The following is a 17,166-nucleotide window of genomic DNA, read 5'->3' on the forward strand; positions in this document are numbered from 1 at the left end:
CCTGAAACATGTTGAAAATTACCTGTCAATAGAACAGACTAAAGTGATCTTCATGTACTAAAGAGCACTGAATATACATTTTCAAATTTCCTGGTATTGCCAATAATATCCTTTTGATAATATTTCATTTTAATAAAAATGGTACAAGGTAATTTGCAAATGATTAAGGCATGTTGTAAAGAAATTGACTTTTCTTCTTCAGCGTGCTTTATCCAGTAACTTTTTTTTCCAGTTTGCCAAGCATTGGACAGAATCAAATGGTCTGGAATCTAAATCATTAACTCCAGTATTATGCAGAGCATCTGCCAATAAATTAAAGAACAAAGAGAATGTATATACTCCTAAGGCTGCTGTAAAGAATGAAGAGTGCTTTGTATTTCGTGAGCCAAAGACTCCAGTTAATAAGAACCAGCATAAAAGAGAAATCCTCGCTACACCAAATCGTTTCTCTACACCCTCAAAAGGTATTTGCTATGTGGATTAAGCAGTGGTAAAATACTTTCAAATTCCATTCTTCTCACCATGCTAAATAAACATACAGCAGGTCAGAAATGACTAGCATTGCTCTCAAGAATTTCTAGAAGCCAAGCTGTTTTTTTATCATATGTTATTTAAATTAGTTGAAATGGAAGCATATTAGTCAACTTCTAATTTTTCTTAAATGATATGAAGTTTTTCTCTTTTTCACATATGTCAAGTTGAATCATAGCATCATAGAAGATCAAAGCTGACAGGCAAGTTAGAGCTCCTTTAATCCACCTGCCTTGTCACAGCTGAAGAACCTGAGACTCAAACAAGTGATTTGCCCAAGGTCATGTGTCCAGGTTTGGACTTGCCCCTTTGCCCTCACTTATAAGGACTGAAGTGGAAGTCTCTGCTGAGCCCTTCACACTCTGGATCTCCAGTTCTGGTAGCTGATCCTTCTCTGCCTGTTGTATTATTGCCCATACTCCAGCAGACAGGATAAAGCTGTGATGCCCTTCCAGATATGTGTATCTTTATCCAGATATTACAACTCTCTCGTTTCCCTTGGTTTCCTCTTCAGGTTACTCACCACCAATGATTTAAGCTGATTCCTTTATGACCCTTCAGTGTTTTGTTTGCTGGCCTCATCTGGACACATTCTGTTTTGTCCGTGTGCCTCTTAAAACACAGTGCCCAGAAGTGAACCCAGTTTTCCAGTCCTGGGTCTCACCAGGGTAAGACAGGAAGCGTCAGGAGAGTAGAGACTCTGTCTGCCACATTTATTGCAGCATCACTTAGTACATAGTAGGGGCCACGTCTGTTGTCTGATACATAGTAGGTGCCCCATGCCTGGTATACGGTGCGGGCCATATTTGTTGAACGAAGGAATGGATACATTAGAGAGAGCCTGAAGGGATTTTATTTACTGTGATCTAGATTCTATCAATTTTTTAAATGACCCCTAAACTTTATTAAAAGCCTTTTTTCCACCATTTGTGACCTACTCTTGTTTTATGTTAAGACCCTAATGAACCCAAGCCCTGAAACATTGCTGTGTGAACTGCTGCTAATCCACATCCTGCCATCGCGCTCCCAGTTTGCTAATGGGGCTGATAGGCATTGGATCCAGAGGTCTGCTTCTTATACATAAAGATATTCTGAAAAACCTTTTCAGAATTTTTGCTGGAAGTTCTATTGTTATGTTAATGGCGTTGTCCAGTTCATCAGCTCAAACAACACTTTCCCCTAAGTTGTGAGACTACTTTGGTGTGACATGTGTTTGTGTGTGGCTGCCTGTGGTGGTTATGAGGGTTCAGTCAGGTAACATCTGCATGCAGTAGGACCTCAGTGGTGGCTGCTATTGCATCTTTTCCTAACGAGGGGGGTGTCTCTTTCTCTCCTGTTATTTATCTTAATATCGCCACAACGTCCTGTGTGAGTCAGGAGGTTGGGTGGGGAGATAAGATGGACCTTAGCTCATTGAGGGCTGTTGTTTTTAAGCCTTTGATGCTTATAGTCCCTTCTGTTATTGGTAAATTTTACTTTTTATCTAATTCTGAAGGTTTTGAAATCTGGATAGTTTTAGAATTTATAATCTTAAGGTGTCATCAGTTTACATATCTTGTCCCTGTGAGAAAGATTGTGTTGGTCAAAAGCTATGATTGGCTGTTTTTCTTTAAACATAAGAGACGCAAGTGGCTGAAGCCCCAGTTGAGAGCTCCCATTAGTGTTCTCTCTGCATTTTACTTTTACTGAGTCATTTTGACATAAGCATTAATTTCATTTTCTGCGTCCTGTACGTCCAGTCAGTGACACTTTGCTGGAGGGTAATTGTGGTAGTAGCTCCTGTTAGCACGCAAAGGTGAAAGCTGCTTTCACAGATGCTGTCGATTGATCTCATTCTCTAGTTCTTGTGGAACCAGAGGGAACAGTGCTGAGTACTCGTAAACAAAACAAGACCCTCCATCCCTTTTTAAAAACTTGATATCATATATTTATTAGAAAGTGAATATTATTACAACTTTTAGATCATGAGCAAAAAGTTAACTAATCAGTGGTAACCAGATTTGTTATTGCAAATTTGTCACAAACCGTCTGGGATACAAACACCCTCCTAGAAAAACACACAACTCTGGAGTAGGGAATAGAACAATAGCCAAAGCTCAAGCCTCTTTAGAAACTGTTGTCAGGCTTTCACAGGGGATTGTTCTCTTAGCCTAACAGGAGCTGAATCGGGCTATGAACTGAATTAACACCTCTCAATGCTGTATCAATTAAAGGCATAAATTGGGTCCTTGTATAAATACAGACTGACTTAGTTATAGAAAAGAGAATCAGTAATCACGAAATCTGTATTTATATGATCTATTTAGATTTGTCATATGATATTTATAATAAAATCATAAGCATGGCTTCAGTTTTGCAGTGAAGAAAAAGAAGAGCCACATGTGCAAAGCAAAATGATTTTATCTTCATTATAAATCACACAGAAACATTTCTTTAAAGAACTAGAGCCTTAGCATCACTGGCCAGGTGATTACGGTATTTCTGAGTCAATGAACGAGGTGATGTCTGCGTTATTGATAGAAATTTTGAAACCATAGTGTGTCGGCTACATTTGGTTTGTGGTTGCTTTTTTTCTAATAGCTAGAAACCAGTGCCTGAAGGAAACTCCAATTAAAATGCCAGTAAATTCAGCAGCGGGAACAGAGATGTTAATGACAGGTGTCATTAGCCCTGAGAGGCGGTAAGTGTTCTGTTTTTCAGACTCTTTGATCTTTAGCGTATGTAACCACTTTTCCTTCTTTCATATCTGATAAACCTGATTAAGATAAACTATCATGTAGATTACGTTGGAGACTGTACGAGAATGTCTGTCTGTATGAGGATAGTCTGTGGCCATTACTGGAGCTGATGCCACTGCCTTCCTTATGGGGTAGAATTGTGAAACTCATCAGCAGTAGGACTGGCACCTTAAGTTAAATATAGCAGGCTGGGAAGACAGTGGCCCTGGCCACAGCCACATGGTTCCCTCTCTAAGGCCCATCTTTCCCTTCACTTCTGCCAGTAGAGTATAGACATTCACTAACAGCATCGCTCAGATAGTAAAGATACTAAAGGGTGTTTTAAAGAAAGCCCATTCCTCTTGCATAAACAGTTCTGCTGCATAGATGAGCCTTCATTGTCTTTTATAGCTATTTTTTTAAGCAGGATCTATTGTCAGGACAGTTCAGGAATTAGAATGGGATCTAGATATGAGATGATACTATGGCATTATTATTAATTTTCTTGATGTCTTAATGGTATTGTGGTTCTGTAGGAAAATGCCCTTATTCATTGGTGATGTACGCTGAAGAGTTTCAGAGTGAAGTATCATGATATCTTCAAGGGATTACTTTCAGATGGCTCAGCAAAGATATCTATGTATTTACTGTATTTATTATCCTGTCTATATATGTGGAGAAAGCAAGTGTGGCAAAATAGTAACAACTGTTGAATCTAAGAGGATATTTGGATTTTCATTGCATTGTTTGTTCAACTTTTCTGTATATTTGACATTTTAAAAAAAAGGAGGGGAAAAGTAGCTTTGCCAAGTGGCAGTTGGCAGGGGGAAGGGTGACGGCTACTTTCCAGTGGGAGATGGCCTTCGTGCTCCTCAGGAGGAGTGAGGTCGTCTGGCCCTGGCATACCTGAGTGAGGCTCAGCTAATGCACAGCCTGTGGGGGCCCCAGCAGGCAGGAGACCCAGCTCTACTCGTGGGTGTTTCTGTTTTTTAAGGTGTCGCTCAGTGGAAATGGATCTCAACCAAGCACATGTAGAGGAAACTCCAAAAAGAAAAGGAACCAGAGTGTTTGGGAGCCTTGAGAGGGGGTTGGATAAGGTGATCACGGTGCTCACCAGGAGCAAAAGGAGGGGCTCGGCCAAAGACGGGCCAAGACGACTGAAGGTAAGTGAACTGGAATTCTCTAATATGGATTTCAGAAGCTGGCTGCTAACTGGGCTACGTTTCTTTAAAGAAAAGTACGAATGAATGAATTGATTAGTATTTTTTATTTACTTATTCATTCATTTAGTTAATAGATGTTTTTTGAGCACCTGAAATATGCATGTTGCTATGCATGTTGCTATGCAGTAGGCTTTGAGAATGCAGAGGTAAGTTAGATACAGTCGCTCCTTTTCAAGGAACAAATAACTATACTTCAGACATTCGAGTTCGGGTGGAGGGATTAATCACGAGGCAATGGAGATGGGAAGCATGGGGCATATATGAGGAACTGAGAGCTGCCTTAGGGATGGGGACTTGAGCTCAGTTGTCGTATCTCTGGTGCATAGAAGAGTCCCCGACACATGGATACCTTTGTGGGCCCTCACAAAATATTCGAATGCATGGGAAGTTCATTTGAACTTTGAGTGTGGTGTTTGTGAAGAAAACAGGAGCAGCAGACTGGGCAGTAGGCTGAGAGGTCCTCACAGGCCTGGCTAAGGATCTTGGACCTTATCTGATAGACTTATTATGCTTCAAAAGGTTTAACGTGTCAGTGGGGTGGGCAATGTATTTGGGGGGGAAAGGAAAGGAAAAAGAAATGATTAGTAGATATAAAATACCTTTTACTCTCTTGGATTCTCTCTGCCCATTCATTGAAACATCTAATGAATGGCAATTTTGCTTGGGGGAGGTAAGAGGTAAAGGAGTGAGTAAGACACAGCCCGTGTCCTTGAGGAACTCACAGAGTGGCAGTGAAAATAGGCAGGGATGTTGCTCTGTTACCGGGGGTTCAGTGCTGTAATAAAACACGTTCCAAAACGTGTGGGGCCTAGAGGAGGGAGGAAAAGATGGTAGTGCTCCCCGTGATTGGGGACTGGGTCTGTGTTTAGTTTTTCACTGAGACACTCATTTTGATCAAATCTAGGCAGGTTTGGGGAAAGGAAATTGCTGAGCTGTTGGGCAGAAAGATGCTTCGGGGGAGAATATTCTGAGATCCCATTATGTCCTGTTTTAAAGAAGATAGGACTTACCCATTAGTGTCTGTTGCCCTGTTGAACTTTATATAACACACTGAGGGGTTTTATGGTGAATAGGGCTGTTTATTAGGCATATTTTATACTTTTATTCTAAGATTTCTCTAGTTGGAGACAGTTGTGAAGTATTCCAAACTCTGACATTGGGATTAAGAAAACTATAGTGCCATTTCCCTAAAAAACATTAAATAAAGAAAAATTAAGGAAACTTGTCCGATTATATACATTATTGATATATCATATACTGTTATCAAATACTGATGGATAATATTCTAAAGTTGTTCACCTATGTAAATTGTTTGGAACCTGAATGCATTTTTCATTAGGAACTGCTGTGATGTTAGCTGGCTTTCTAGGTATCCCCCAGTACTTCCGGGATGTAGGAGAAAAACCACAAGATTGGGATGAGAAGACCTGGATTCTAGCCTCAGCTTCCTACTGTGTAGCTTGGATATGTCATTTTATCCCTGACTTCCTGTTTCTTTATTTGTGAAAACTGGGTATAATGTCTACTCAGCAACTTCACAGAGCTGGGATGTATAAACAAGACTGTCTGTATAAGATGCTACATTGCATATGAAATGCTTATTAATATAGGGTGTTCCAGTGTCAGGTATCATTCTTATTATTAATGTTGAGCATTTTAACCCCAGTGTAGCAGAACCACAGTCCTATTTAGTACAAACCCAAGATCTGAAACTTCATCTAACTTTGGATCTTTAACCCTTTTTAATGCTTTAAGTTTTTACAGAACCACAGGACCTGCTATAGGAAATTAGCTTCACTTTTTCAACCCACTTATTAAATTAAAAAATCGTAAACTTCCAAAAAAGTTAAAAGGATGGTACAAAGAACATCTTAGTTTTATAAGATAGCAAATCATATGTAGTTAAGCCCTCTGTTAGGAAGCAATCTATAAAAATCTGAAATTTAAATAGATAAATTAGGATTAATTCTTTATTTTACAAAAGGAATCATTAAAATTGTGGTTTGAAAGTGTTCATTTTATTATTATTTTGACAAAGCCAATTTAGTTTGTTGACAGACCCCTGGACTGGGACCCAAGAGACAGAGTCCTGTCACAGCTGTGCCACTTACTCCTTTTATGACTTGAAGCTGGGGTCCCCACACTCCAGTCACTTAACACTCACTTTCATATCAGCCTCGAGGTATAGAGGTATAATTGACATACAATAAACTGCACATATTAAAAATATACAGTTCATATACTTTGGCATTATATAGACACCTATAAAATCATCACCACAGTCAAGATGACTAACTTTTTTAAAACTTGCATTTATTTAAAAGGAAACTATATATCATTAGTTTTTGCTAATTTTATTTCTCTAAATCAGATTGGAGCAAATACATAGATAAATATTTTAATTTTTATATTTATGTTCCACCCAGAGTTATGTCGTGTATCTCGAGTGACAGTTTATATTACACTCTGGGAAACCTCACCTTAAGAAATATATATCTCTTCCTTGGGCCATAGGTTCTTAATTTAAAAACTAAGGTAGTTGGGTCTTTTCCAATCTTAGCGTTTTGTTATTTGTAACAAGAACTCAAATCTGAAAAACATAGAAAGTATGATTTTTTTTGACAGTATGATTTTTTTCCTACCTTCCTACCACTAGGAAGATAGAGAGTTTTGTCTGTCTCCAGGACAAAAACTGCCTGGCACCTCGTACACATTCAATAAATAGATGTTGAATGAATGATGGGTGGATACCAATTAGAAATGGAATTGTTTCTGAGAATTGTGGTCTCAGTCAATGAGAAAAAAATAACTTGACATCACACCAGAGGGGAAGCGGGGAGGGAGGAGGGTGAAAGGGATAATTCGGTACACGTGTGTGGTGATGGGTTGTAATTAGTATTTTGGTGGTGAACATGATGTAATCTATGCAGAAATAGAAGTATAATGATGTACACCTGAAATTTTTACAATGTTATAAACCAATGTTACTGCAATAAACAAAAAATTAAAAAAAATAAAGTAAAATAAAATAAAAAAAAATAAAAAAAAGACATTACTTTTTTAAAGGAATACTTGTTATATTCATGTTCTCATAGAATTGTCATAGAATCAGTTCCTGGAATGCTATAATATTCTTAAAATAATAGAGAAAAAATTAAGGAAACATATCGAACTATATACAAACCAAATTTTCTAGGACATTTGTTTCATCTTCCCAGTTTACATTTGAGGACTGTGACAGTGTAGGAAGGGAGACGCAGGTAAAGCTCAAACAGGTAGATGGTGTTTAATATTCATTTATTTCCATAAAAAGATTGGTGGGAGAGGAAGGTGAACGTATAAAAAGGATGAAGTGGATGTTGCTTCTAATAAACATGATTTCTCCAAGCTTTCTCAGTGCCATCTTAATCCAACTCACCAAGGTTAGTTGTCAATTCTTTCAGTATTTTTCTTGAAATATTTTCGCTTGAGATGGTACCATATTGAGGAGTTTGGGGTCTCTGAATCAGGTAGGATGGTCTCTGTGTTGATGTAAAGATTTATTTCTCACCCCTTCTTTTTCTTTTTTAAGCTGCACTATAATGTGACTACAAGCAGATTAGTGAATCCAGATCAACTCTTGAATGAGATAATGTCTGTTCTTCCAAAGAAGCATGTTGACTTCGTACAAAAGGGGTAAGCAGCACACTTACCAGGCTGTTGCAGTTATTACGTGATACCTTTTGAGCTTTGAGAGAACATGGGTTGATTCCCCTCTCCCCTTTTTAAAAAAGATATTTCTTCCACCTCATTCCAAAAGCTTTTATAGTAGTCTCATTGTCCATAATTTATTCTCTTCTATTTTATACGAACTGTAGAAGTTTTTTGAAGTGCCTGTGTTGTCACCACTTTCAGAGTTAGACTTTTCAAAACAGGAAAATCGGAACTTCTTCCAGTTTTTTTTACATCGTCTGTTTTCCTTTGATGTTCTGCTTTACAATAGTATTTATAAAATGTAATCTAGAGTTATGAGACACCTCTGACAAATCAAGGATTTCTATAGACTTCTTTTCTTTATGACTTGCTATTTTACAGAACTGGGTTTTCAGTACTTTAGGGACGTGTTCCCCACTGGGCAGTGAACTGCCATTGAAGCCTCTTTGGTTATGATCTCATGATCTGAAGAGCCAGACCTCTGCTGGTTACCTCAGATGTTCATGTTTGTAAGCATTTCCACTCAGTTAGGTCTTTTTAAAATTTCATTATTAAAGCAGCTAAGAAGAGCCATTAATAGATTTGCCAAAAACATTTAAATAGAATAGTCAATATAGAGTAAGATTTGAAGAAACAATCTTTTGCAAAAGTAATTTTACTTCTCACTGTCTGTAAATGTTGGCAAGCCTTCCTTATGTGAACCCTGGCTTTCTTCCTTAGACATTATTAGAACACATTGAACTCACTCCCACCTGTTCTTCCTAATCTAACGAACTTCCTGATCAACCAGAGGGTCTCTGCCTTGATCCTTTTTTTTTTTTTTTTTTTTTGTTACCTTGTCTGTTTCTACCTTTTGGTGACAAAGCAGAATAATAAAAGCGAAGTTTTTCGGTGGTGTGATGTTACTAATCTTATATATATTATATTCCATTATTATCTTTCTCCTTACTTTTTATCTTCCATATGGTTAAATTGCTCCATACTTCATCTTCCCATCAGGAAACTTGACTACAGGATACTCCTTTTAGCATTTCTGATATACACTGCTTATTTTTAAGAGATCAAGCCCTAAAACACATAACTAAGTTAGTGAGAAAAAGAATGATATTTTGTGAAACCTCATGATACATAACAGATACAAGTAATTTCTCTACAATTCTGTGGAACAGAGCCTAATCATGTGTACCTAAATATTTAGGAACTGAAATTTAAAATCAGTTGTATTGTTTATTGTTGTGTTTATTGTTTATCAAAGATTTGTAAGACAAACTACAATATAATGTAAATTAAAAAGTGATTTACGTGAATTCAATTTATGCAACTTTTCAAGAACATACCTATTTCTTAAGATGTGTTCTTCGTTTAGACTGGGCCTTTCCATTATCAGAGTGGTTAACATGGCAGTTCTGATTATATATGCTATGTGTTTCAGCCATGGGAATGTACTATCTCCTTGGGCTTTCTTTTTAACTGTGCTATAAAGTGTTGTAACGATCATAACCTCTTATTACTATTAGAAAAACCTCAAAAACACGTGTCCATCTGACAGGTTGGTGGCTTCAGCTTTATTTATATGAAAGACAAAAGTTTCTAATGAGATGCACACAAAAAAAATATTCTTAATCTTCCCTGTGCTTTCCTCTGTTGTGAACATTGTGGAAATGGCCTGATGTTCACAGATTGCATTGTTGAAAGAATTGCATAAAGGATGCCAGAAGATTTCTTGAGCATAAATGGCATGTGTAGCTATGAAAGAAGGGCTTTTCTTTGGAGCAAGGGAGAATTCTGGTAAAATCTTTTCATCGTGATTCTTTCTTAAGATCCTAGTTCAGCTTCTGGGAAAACACCAGTCATACTCCATCACTAAAGCATAGCTAGGTCATTTGGAAACTGTAAGCAGTAATATACATACTGCTTAATATGAAATAATGGTTCATTTTCTCCACTGGCCTCCTAGAGGCTTAGAAATCTCTTGTTATTCAGAATATTCATGGTTCTCCTCCTAACTGGCTCCTTAACTTGTTTTTTACAGCTATACACTGAAGTGTCAAACACAGTCAGATTTTGGCAAAGTGACAATGCAGTTTGAACTAGAAGTGTGCCAACTTCAAAAACCCGACGTGGTGGGTATCAGGAGGCAGCGGCTCAAGGGTGATGCCTGGGTTTACAAGAGATTAGTGGAAGACATCCTGTCCAGCTGCAAGGTATAACTGATTGCTGGCTTCCATCCTGCGGTATGAGTATGGGTGTGATACAGCCTATGTGGAGACTGGGGTGATTGGTCCATTGGAACTACAAACTCATTTCTAAAGAGCTATCTTAAAGACCAATATCTTTTTGTTTTCAAACAAAAGATATCATTTTGTGGGTGAATCTAAGGCAAGCCCATCTGTCATTATCTGTTATCATCTTTTTTAATCATATGGCTTTGTATATTAATAACTGTTGCCTTTCCTAGATTCAGTTCCATATGTGAATGTACGCTCTTAACTATGTCTCCTTTTAATGTGTAATTTCTTTCTGAAATAAAACCATTTGTGAATATAGCAATCTTCTCCTCCTCTTTGTATTTGATTTTGATCCAAATAAAACCTCAAATGGCTTCCTAAGTATTAAGTAGAGACTATTTGGAGTATGTTTTATCTGTTATCAAATATGCCTTGGGCAGAAAAACAGATAAGAATTCATTTGCATAATTTTTTCCTGTCTCTGATTTAAGTAGGATTTATTGAGATCGTTAACTAAGTCACAGCTGTGGTTACCAGAGTTAAACAACACATTTAGTATGTTGAATAAAAGAGTATAGACTTCAGTAAGTATGTTCGGTCAACAATGATAAGTATCTGAACTATAAACGCCCATGAAATGTTATTTTATGGTAATTTTCCTTAAGTCTCAATGTTGGCCCCAGATTTGTATTTTCTGTTTCATTTTATTGATCTCTAAAGGCCAGCACTCAAGTTATATTTGTATGGATTTTACCAATTAAACTAGTTGGAGAAAAAAATAACACTATTTCTAGTCAGTAGTGAGGGAGTGTTTTGTCATTCATTTATTCAGTAAGCATTTACTAAGGGCTTACATCATTAGGTCCTGGGGCTCAAGATGATACTGTCTCATAAACTCAAGGAGTTCAGAGTCTATTAGCAGGGTCAAATGCCTAAACCAGTGTTTACAGCGTAGAGGGGATGATGAACTTTGTCTGGAGGAGTAAGGCATGATTTCTTGGAGGAAACAGTATTTGGTCTTGAAGGATATATAAGAGTTCAACAGCAAGAGAACAGGGAATATGAATTGTTGACAGTGAGAATAGTTTGTGCAAAGGCATGGGATTATACAATGGCATGCTATGCTTAGGTGGGGTCAGAAGGTGGTGCAAGGGGGAAACAGCAGATGAGGAGTGAGAGTTTAGCCGGATATAAGTGATGAGAGAACTGGAAGGAACTTGAATCCTCCACTAATCTGTTTTGGCGAAGGAGCTGTCAAAGAGTTTTACACTTTTTATAACAGCGTTTTTTTTGTTTGTGCTGTTGAGTGGATTCCAACTCTTAGAGACCCTGTGTACAGCAGAGCGGAACCCTGCCTGGTCTTTTTGCGCCATCCTCTCACCTTCCAGCACTTGACAGGCAATGCTCCACTGCTATTCATAGAGTTTTCATGGCCAATTTTTTTCAGAAGCGGGCGGCCAGGTCCTTCTTCCTGGTCTGTCTTAGTCTGGAAGCTCCACTGAAACCCATCTACCATGGGTGACTCTGCTGGTATTTGAAATCCTGGTGGCATGGCTTTCAGCATCACAGCAACACACAGCCACCACAGTACGACAACCGACAGACGAGTGGTGTGGTTTCCTGAACAGGAAACAAACCCAGGCTGCCATAGTGAGAAGAAAGAATCTTAACCACTGGACCACCAGGGCTACACACTACTTGGTAAGTGAAGGCATTTAAGAGGCAGAGAGAGAGGAGATTCACAGATAATATTTAAAGTTTGGAACTATATGAACAGAAATAGGCACAACAACAAAAGCCAGTTGAGTGGGAGGGGGCAGGAGATGAGATAAATGTAGAGTTCAGTGTGGACATATTGAGCACGAGGGACATGTAGGATATTCAGGAGACATTCAACAGGATACTGGAAATCCAAGTCTGAAGTTGAGGAGAGAGGAAGTTCTAATTCCAGCAATGATGGGCAAAGTGTTTAGGGTCAACTCTTCTGCTCAAAATAATTAGAAGAACTGGGAAAAAACTTTTAAACAATCTCTTTGAAGGCATCAGAGGACTACCAAACCAGTCAGTAATTGTGGGCCCCAGTTCTAGGAGAGGAGGGAAGCAAAGAAAAGTGAGCCTGACATTTGGAGCCATGTTTCCTCTCAAGGAGATTGTTAGTTCTGGAAGCAGAGGCTGAGAAGCTGAGTAGAGCTTCAGTGAACAAGGCTGGGGAGATCAAACAGTTGAGGGCCTACCAAGGAGGGGTCCTGATAAATGTACCAGGTTTTTTGTGGGGACCCTGTGGGCTACACACTAGGAATAAAGGGGAAAGTAGACTAAAGCCCAGCTTTGAGTCATATAAATCCTTGGTTGAATTAAAGTGATCCAGGCTTTCTGGGGCCCTTAGCCTAGAGCTGCCCACCAAAAGCAAAAGTAAATTCTCCGATAGAAAAATTTCATCCAAAAATAACTACATGTGTAAAGACGAAACATGCTCAGAGACATTTTCAGGGACAGACATACAACAGAAATCCCAGGGATTCAGATAATGGAGTTATCAGACCTAGACATTAAAATAGCTATGATTAATGAGTTCAAGGAATTAAAAGAAAATATTGGGAATTTCAGCAGTTTGAAGATCTGAGAACTCAAATTTAGAGTATCTGATATTAAGAATTCAATGGATAAGTTTAATAGTGGGTTAGACATAGCTGAAAAGAGAATTAGTGAACCAGAGGATAAAGCAGAAAAATATTGAGGCTGAAACACAGAATCAAAAGGATGAAAAACACAGAAAAGAGCATAGAAAAACATGAAATATGAGGAATAAGTTTTGTAAAGATGTAATTTTAGCCAGAAGGAGAGAAGAGAGAGAATGGAGCAAGGTTAGAAGAGAAAATGGCTAAGAATTTCCCATAATTGAAAGAAATCAAGGTACAGATTCAAGAACACCATGAACTCCAAGGAAGATAAAAATACCTTCCCTAAAAGAATTTTTAAAAATCTACATACATCTTGTGCATTTTAAATTGACATCTAAATTTTTTCATAACAACAATTAGTTGCAAGGGATGTACTTTCTAATATACTGTAAATATAGATTCTTTCAAATAAAGTTGTTCTGTTGCTCTTTTAAATGTATCCGATGGCATCTAGATACCATAGTGATTTGATTCTCACCATTATCCATTAAAAAAATACATGACAAAGCTTTTCATTAAGAAATTTCAGATTCTTGCTTTTGCTCCCTGAACACGTACTACCATTCCAGCACTTGTTTCTAAGTTCTATCGTGTTAGAATTTTTTTGTGATTCAAAGACTTTCATTCATCAACTTAACAGACTTCTTTGTAACAAAAATATGTACTATAAATATAATGGACTTTTTAAAAATATCCCATGACCATAAGGCTCTGAATGTTAAAATTTTGTTTTGGACTGACATCATTATAAGTATTAGTAGTATACATTTAATTAAAGCAACAAAATATACCAGAAAATTTTATAAATATTAAATATAAAAAGTAAAATTTTAGAGGCCAGCCCGGTGGCGCAAGCAGTTAAGTGCACACGCTCCGCTGCGGTGGCCTGGGGTTTGCCGGTTCGGATCCCAGGCGCGCACCGATGCACTGCTTGGCAACCCATGCTGTGGTGGCGTCCCATATAAAGTAGAGGAAGATGGGCACGGATGTTAGCCCAGGGCCAGTCTTCTTCAGCAAAAAAAAAGAGGAGGATTGGTGGATGTTAGCACAGGGCTGATCTCCTCACAAAAATAAATAAATAAATAAATAAAATTTTATTGGAAATTCCTGTCTTAAAGAGATAGATGGGCTTGTATCATCTATTGCTGTGTAATAAATTATTGTAGAACATAGCACCTTAAAATAACAAACATTGGGGCTAGCCTGGTGGCATAGTGGTTGAGGTGGTGCACTCCGTTTCAGCGGCCTGGGGTTCACAGGTTCGGATCCCAGGCGAGGACCTACACACTGCTGATCCAGCCATGCTGTGGTGGTGTCCCATATGCAAAAGTAAAGGAGGATTGGCACAGATGTTAACTCAGGGACAATCTTCCTCAAGCAAAAAGAGGAAGATTCGGGGGCCGGCCTGGTGGTGCAAGCGGTTAAGTGCGTGTGCTCTGCTGTGGTGGTCTGGGGTTTGCTGGTTTGGATCCTGGGCGTGCACTGATGCACCGCTTGGCAAGCCATGCTGTGGCAGCGTCTCATATAAAGTGGAGGAAGATGGGCGTGGAGGTTAGCCCAGGGCCAGTCTTCCTCAAGAAAAAAAAAAAAAAGAGGATTGGCAGATGTTAGCATAGGGCTGATCTTCCTCACAAAAAAAAAAAAAGAGGAAGATTGGCAACAGATGTTAGCTCAGGGACAATCTTCCTCACCTCAAATAAATTCCTCCTCAAAATAAAATAAAAATAACAAATATTTATTATTTCACACAGTTTCTGAGGGTCGGCAATCTGGGAGGGCTTCACTGGGTGGTTCTGACCCAGGAGCTCTCATGAGGCTGCAGTCAAGCTACTGGCAGGGGCTGCAGCCACTGAAAGCTTGACAGGGGCAGCGTGACCCACTTTCAAGGTCACTCACATGGCTGCTGACAGGAGACCTCAGCTCCTTGCCACATGGGACTCTCCAAAAGGTTACTCAAGACACAGAAGTCGTCATCCTCCAGAGTGAGTAATCCAAGAAAGAAAGAATGACCATGACACAGGCATGGTATCTTTTTAACAATGTTATTGAGATGCAATTCACATACTATACAATTCACCCATTTAAAGTGTACAGTTCAATGGCTTTTAGTATAGTCACAGAGTTGTGCATCCATCTCCACTATCAGTTTTAGAACATTTTCATCTTTACCCCCAAAAGAAACTTTGCACATTTAATCACCATTCCTCGGTCCTTTCAACTCCTCCAGCTCCAGGCAACCACTAATTTTCTACTTTCTCTATAGATTTGCCTATTATGGACATTTCCTAAAAATGGAATTATATAGTATGTGGTCCTTTGGGACTGGCTTCTTTCACTTAGCATATTTTCAAGGTTCATCCATATTATAGCATGTGTCAGTACTTTATTGCTTTTTGTGTCTGAATAATATTCCATTGTATGGATATACTACTTTTATGTATCTAATCAGTTGATAGACATTTGGGTTGTTTCCACTTTTTGACAATTATGTATAATACTGCCGTGAACATTCATGTACAAGTTTTTGTGGGCACATATCATTTCATTTCTTGAGTATACATACCTAGGAATGAAATTAATGGGTATATATTCCCAGTATATGTATTACTGGGTCATATGGTAACTCCATGTTTAATCATTCAAGAAACTACTAGACTGTTTTCCAAAGTGGTTGCACCATTTTACATTCCCACCAACATCATTTGCGGGTTCCAGTTTTCCCACATCCTCACCAACACTTCTTATTAGCTCTCTTTTTTGTTATAGCCATCCTGGTGGGTGTGAAGTGGCACCTCATTGTGTTTTTGATTTGCATTTCACTGATGGCTAATGATGTTGAGCATCTTTTCATGTGCTCATTGGCCATGTGTGTATCTTCTTTAAGTAATGTCTATTCAGATCCTTTGCCCTCTTTTAGCTGAGTATTTTGCCTTTTATTGTTCAGTTGTAACAGTTCTTTGTATATTCTACTACAAGTTCCTTGTTAGAAATGTGCTTTTCAAATATTTTCTCCATTTGTGTCTTTTCACTTTCTTGATGTGTCCTCTAAGCCACGAAAGTTTAATTTTGATGATGGTTATTTTTATGTTTTTGGAGTAATATCTAAGAAACCATTGCCTATCCAAAGTCATAAAGACATACTGATGTGAGACTGATAAAAGTTTTTAAAAATTCAAAAGTGGGAATAAAAATGGGATCACTGAAGATTCTAAAGACATTATAAAGGTCATAAGAGGATATACAAACATTTATATGTTCATAACTTGGAAAATTTAAATGAAATAGAGAAATTCCTAGAAAAATACAACTTAAAAATAACACAAGGAGAAATAGAACTGAATATTCTTATAACTATTAAAAACACTTTAATAAATTAGAAACTATCTCACGAAGAAAACTCCATTGGCTTCATTAGTGAAAATTCAAGTCTTTACAAATTGCTCCAGAGAATTTTAAAAAGGAGGATATAGTTCTCAACTCATTTTATGGGAAGCATAATCTTTGTACACAACCCAACAAAGACAGTAAGAGAAAGGAAAATTACAGACAAAGTCCTTTGTGTATATAGTTGAAAAAAATGCAGAGTGGGAGTAAGATGGAGTAAGCACATTCCTCTTGGTCTTTCCCACTGAATGCAGCTATTAGACCTAGCTGGAATGCATGGAGCAGAAGCTATTGAAGGACTCTGAAAAGTAAATGGTGGCAGGAGAATTGGGGAAGAAGACCAAAATATGAAGTACTGAACTGGCAATGAGTTCACTATTTTTTATCCTCTGTTCCTTCTGCCACTTGGCCTCAGACACGGGCACGGCTATGAAATGCATGGCAGAGTGGGCTAAGTAGAGCTCTAGCTTTCTGCCCGAAGAACCAAAAAGAGGAGCCCCAGGGAACTGAATAATATGATCCCCAGGGAGATCATAGAGAGGGAGGAGCTTGGGAAAGAGACCCCATGAAATTGTTCACACTCTCCTGGGCTCAGCCCTGAGCTATACTTAGGTTGATCTGGTCTTACTCAGCATATAAAAGACTTGAAGAACTGGATTTACCATCATCCAGGTCCCAGACTGGCCACTGGGTGGCACAAACGTGGTCA

The 17,166-nt window shown here is 38.3% G+C and overlaps 1 protein-coding gene across 6 annotated transcripts in view; it reads left to right on the forward strand.

The window, feature by feature from the left end:
• The window catches only part of MELK (maternal embryonic leucine zipper kinase), an 89,713-nt gene extending 79,003 nt beyond the window's left edge, over positions 1-10,710 (forward strand). For all 6 annotated transcript variants that reach the window (XM_087419454.1, XM_087419457.1, XM_087419459.1 and 3 more), the window contains 5 exons: positions 233-464; positions 3,112-3,211; positions 4,243-4,411; positions 8,043-8,146; positions 10,197-10,710. In XM_087419454.1, the coding sequence (XP_087275580.1) occupies positions 233-464; positions 3,112-3,211; positions 4,243-4,411; positions 8,043-8,146; positions 10,197-10,374 (783 nt within the window). In that variant the 3' untranslated portion in view covers positions 10,375-10,710. The remainder of the gene's footprint in view (positions 1-232; positions 465-3,111; positions 3,212-4,242; positions 4,412-8,042; positions 8,147-10,196) is intronic.
• Positions 10,711-17,166: the final 6,456 nt, after the last annotated feature.

This window comes from Ceratotherium simum, chromosome 29 (genome assembly GCF_057802395.1).
Source record: "Ceratotherium simum simum isolate JZ-2026a chromosome 29, ASM5780239v1, whole genome shotgun sequence".
NCBI classification, from domain to species: Eukaryota; Metazoa; Chordata; class Mammalia; order Perissodactyla; family Rhinocerotidae; genus Ceratotherium; species Ceratotherium simum.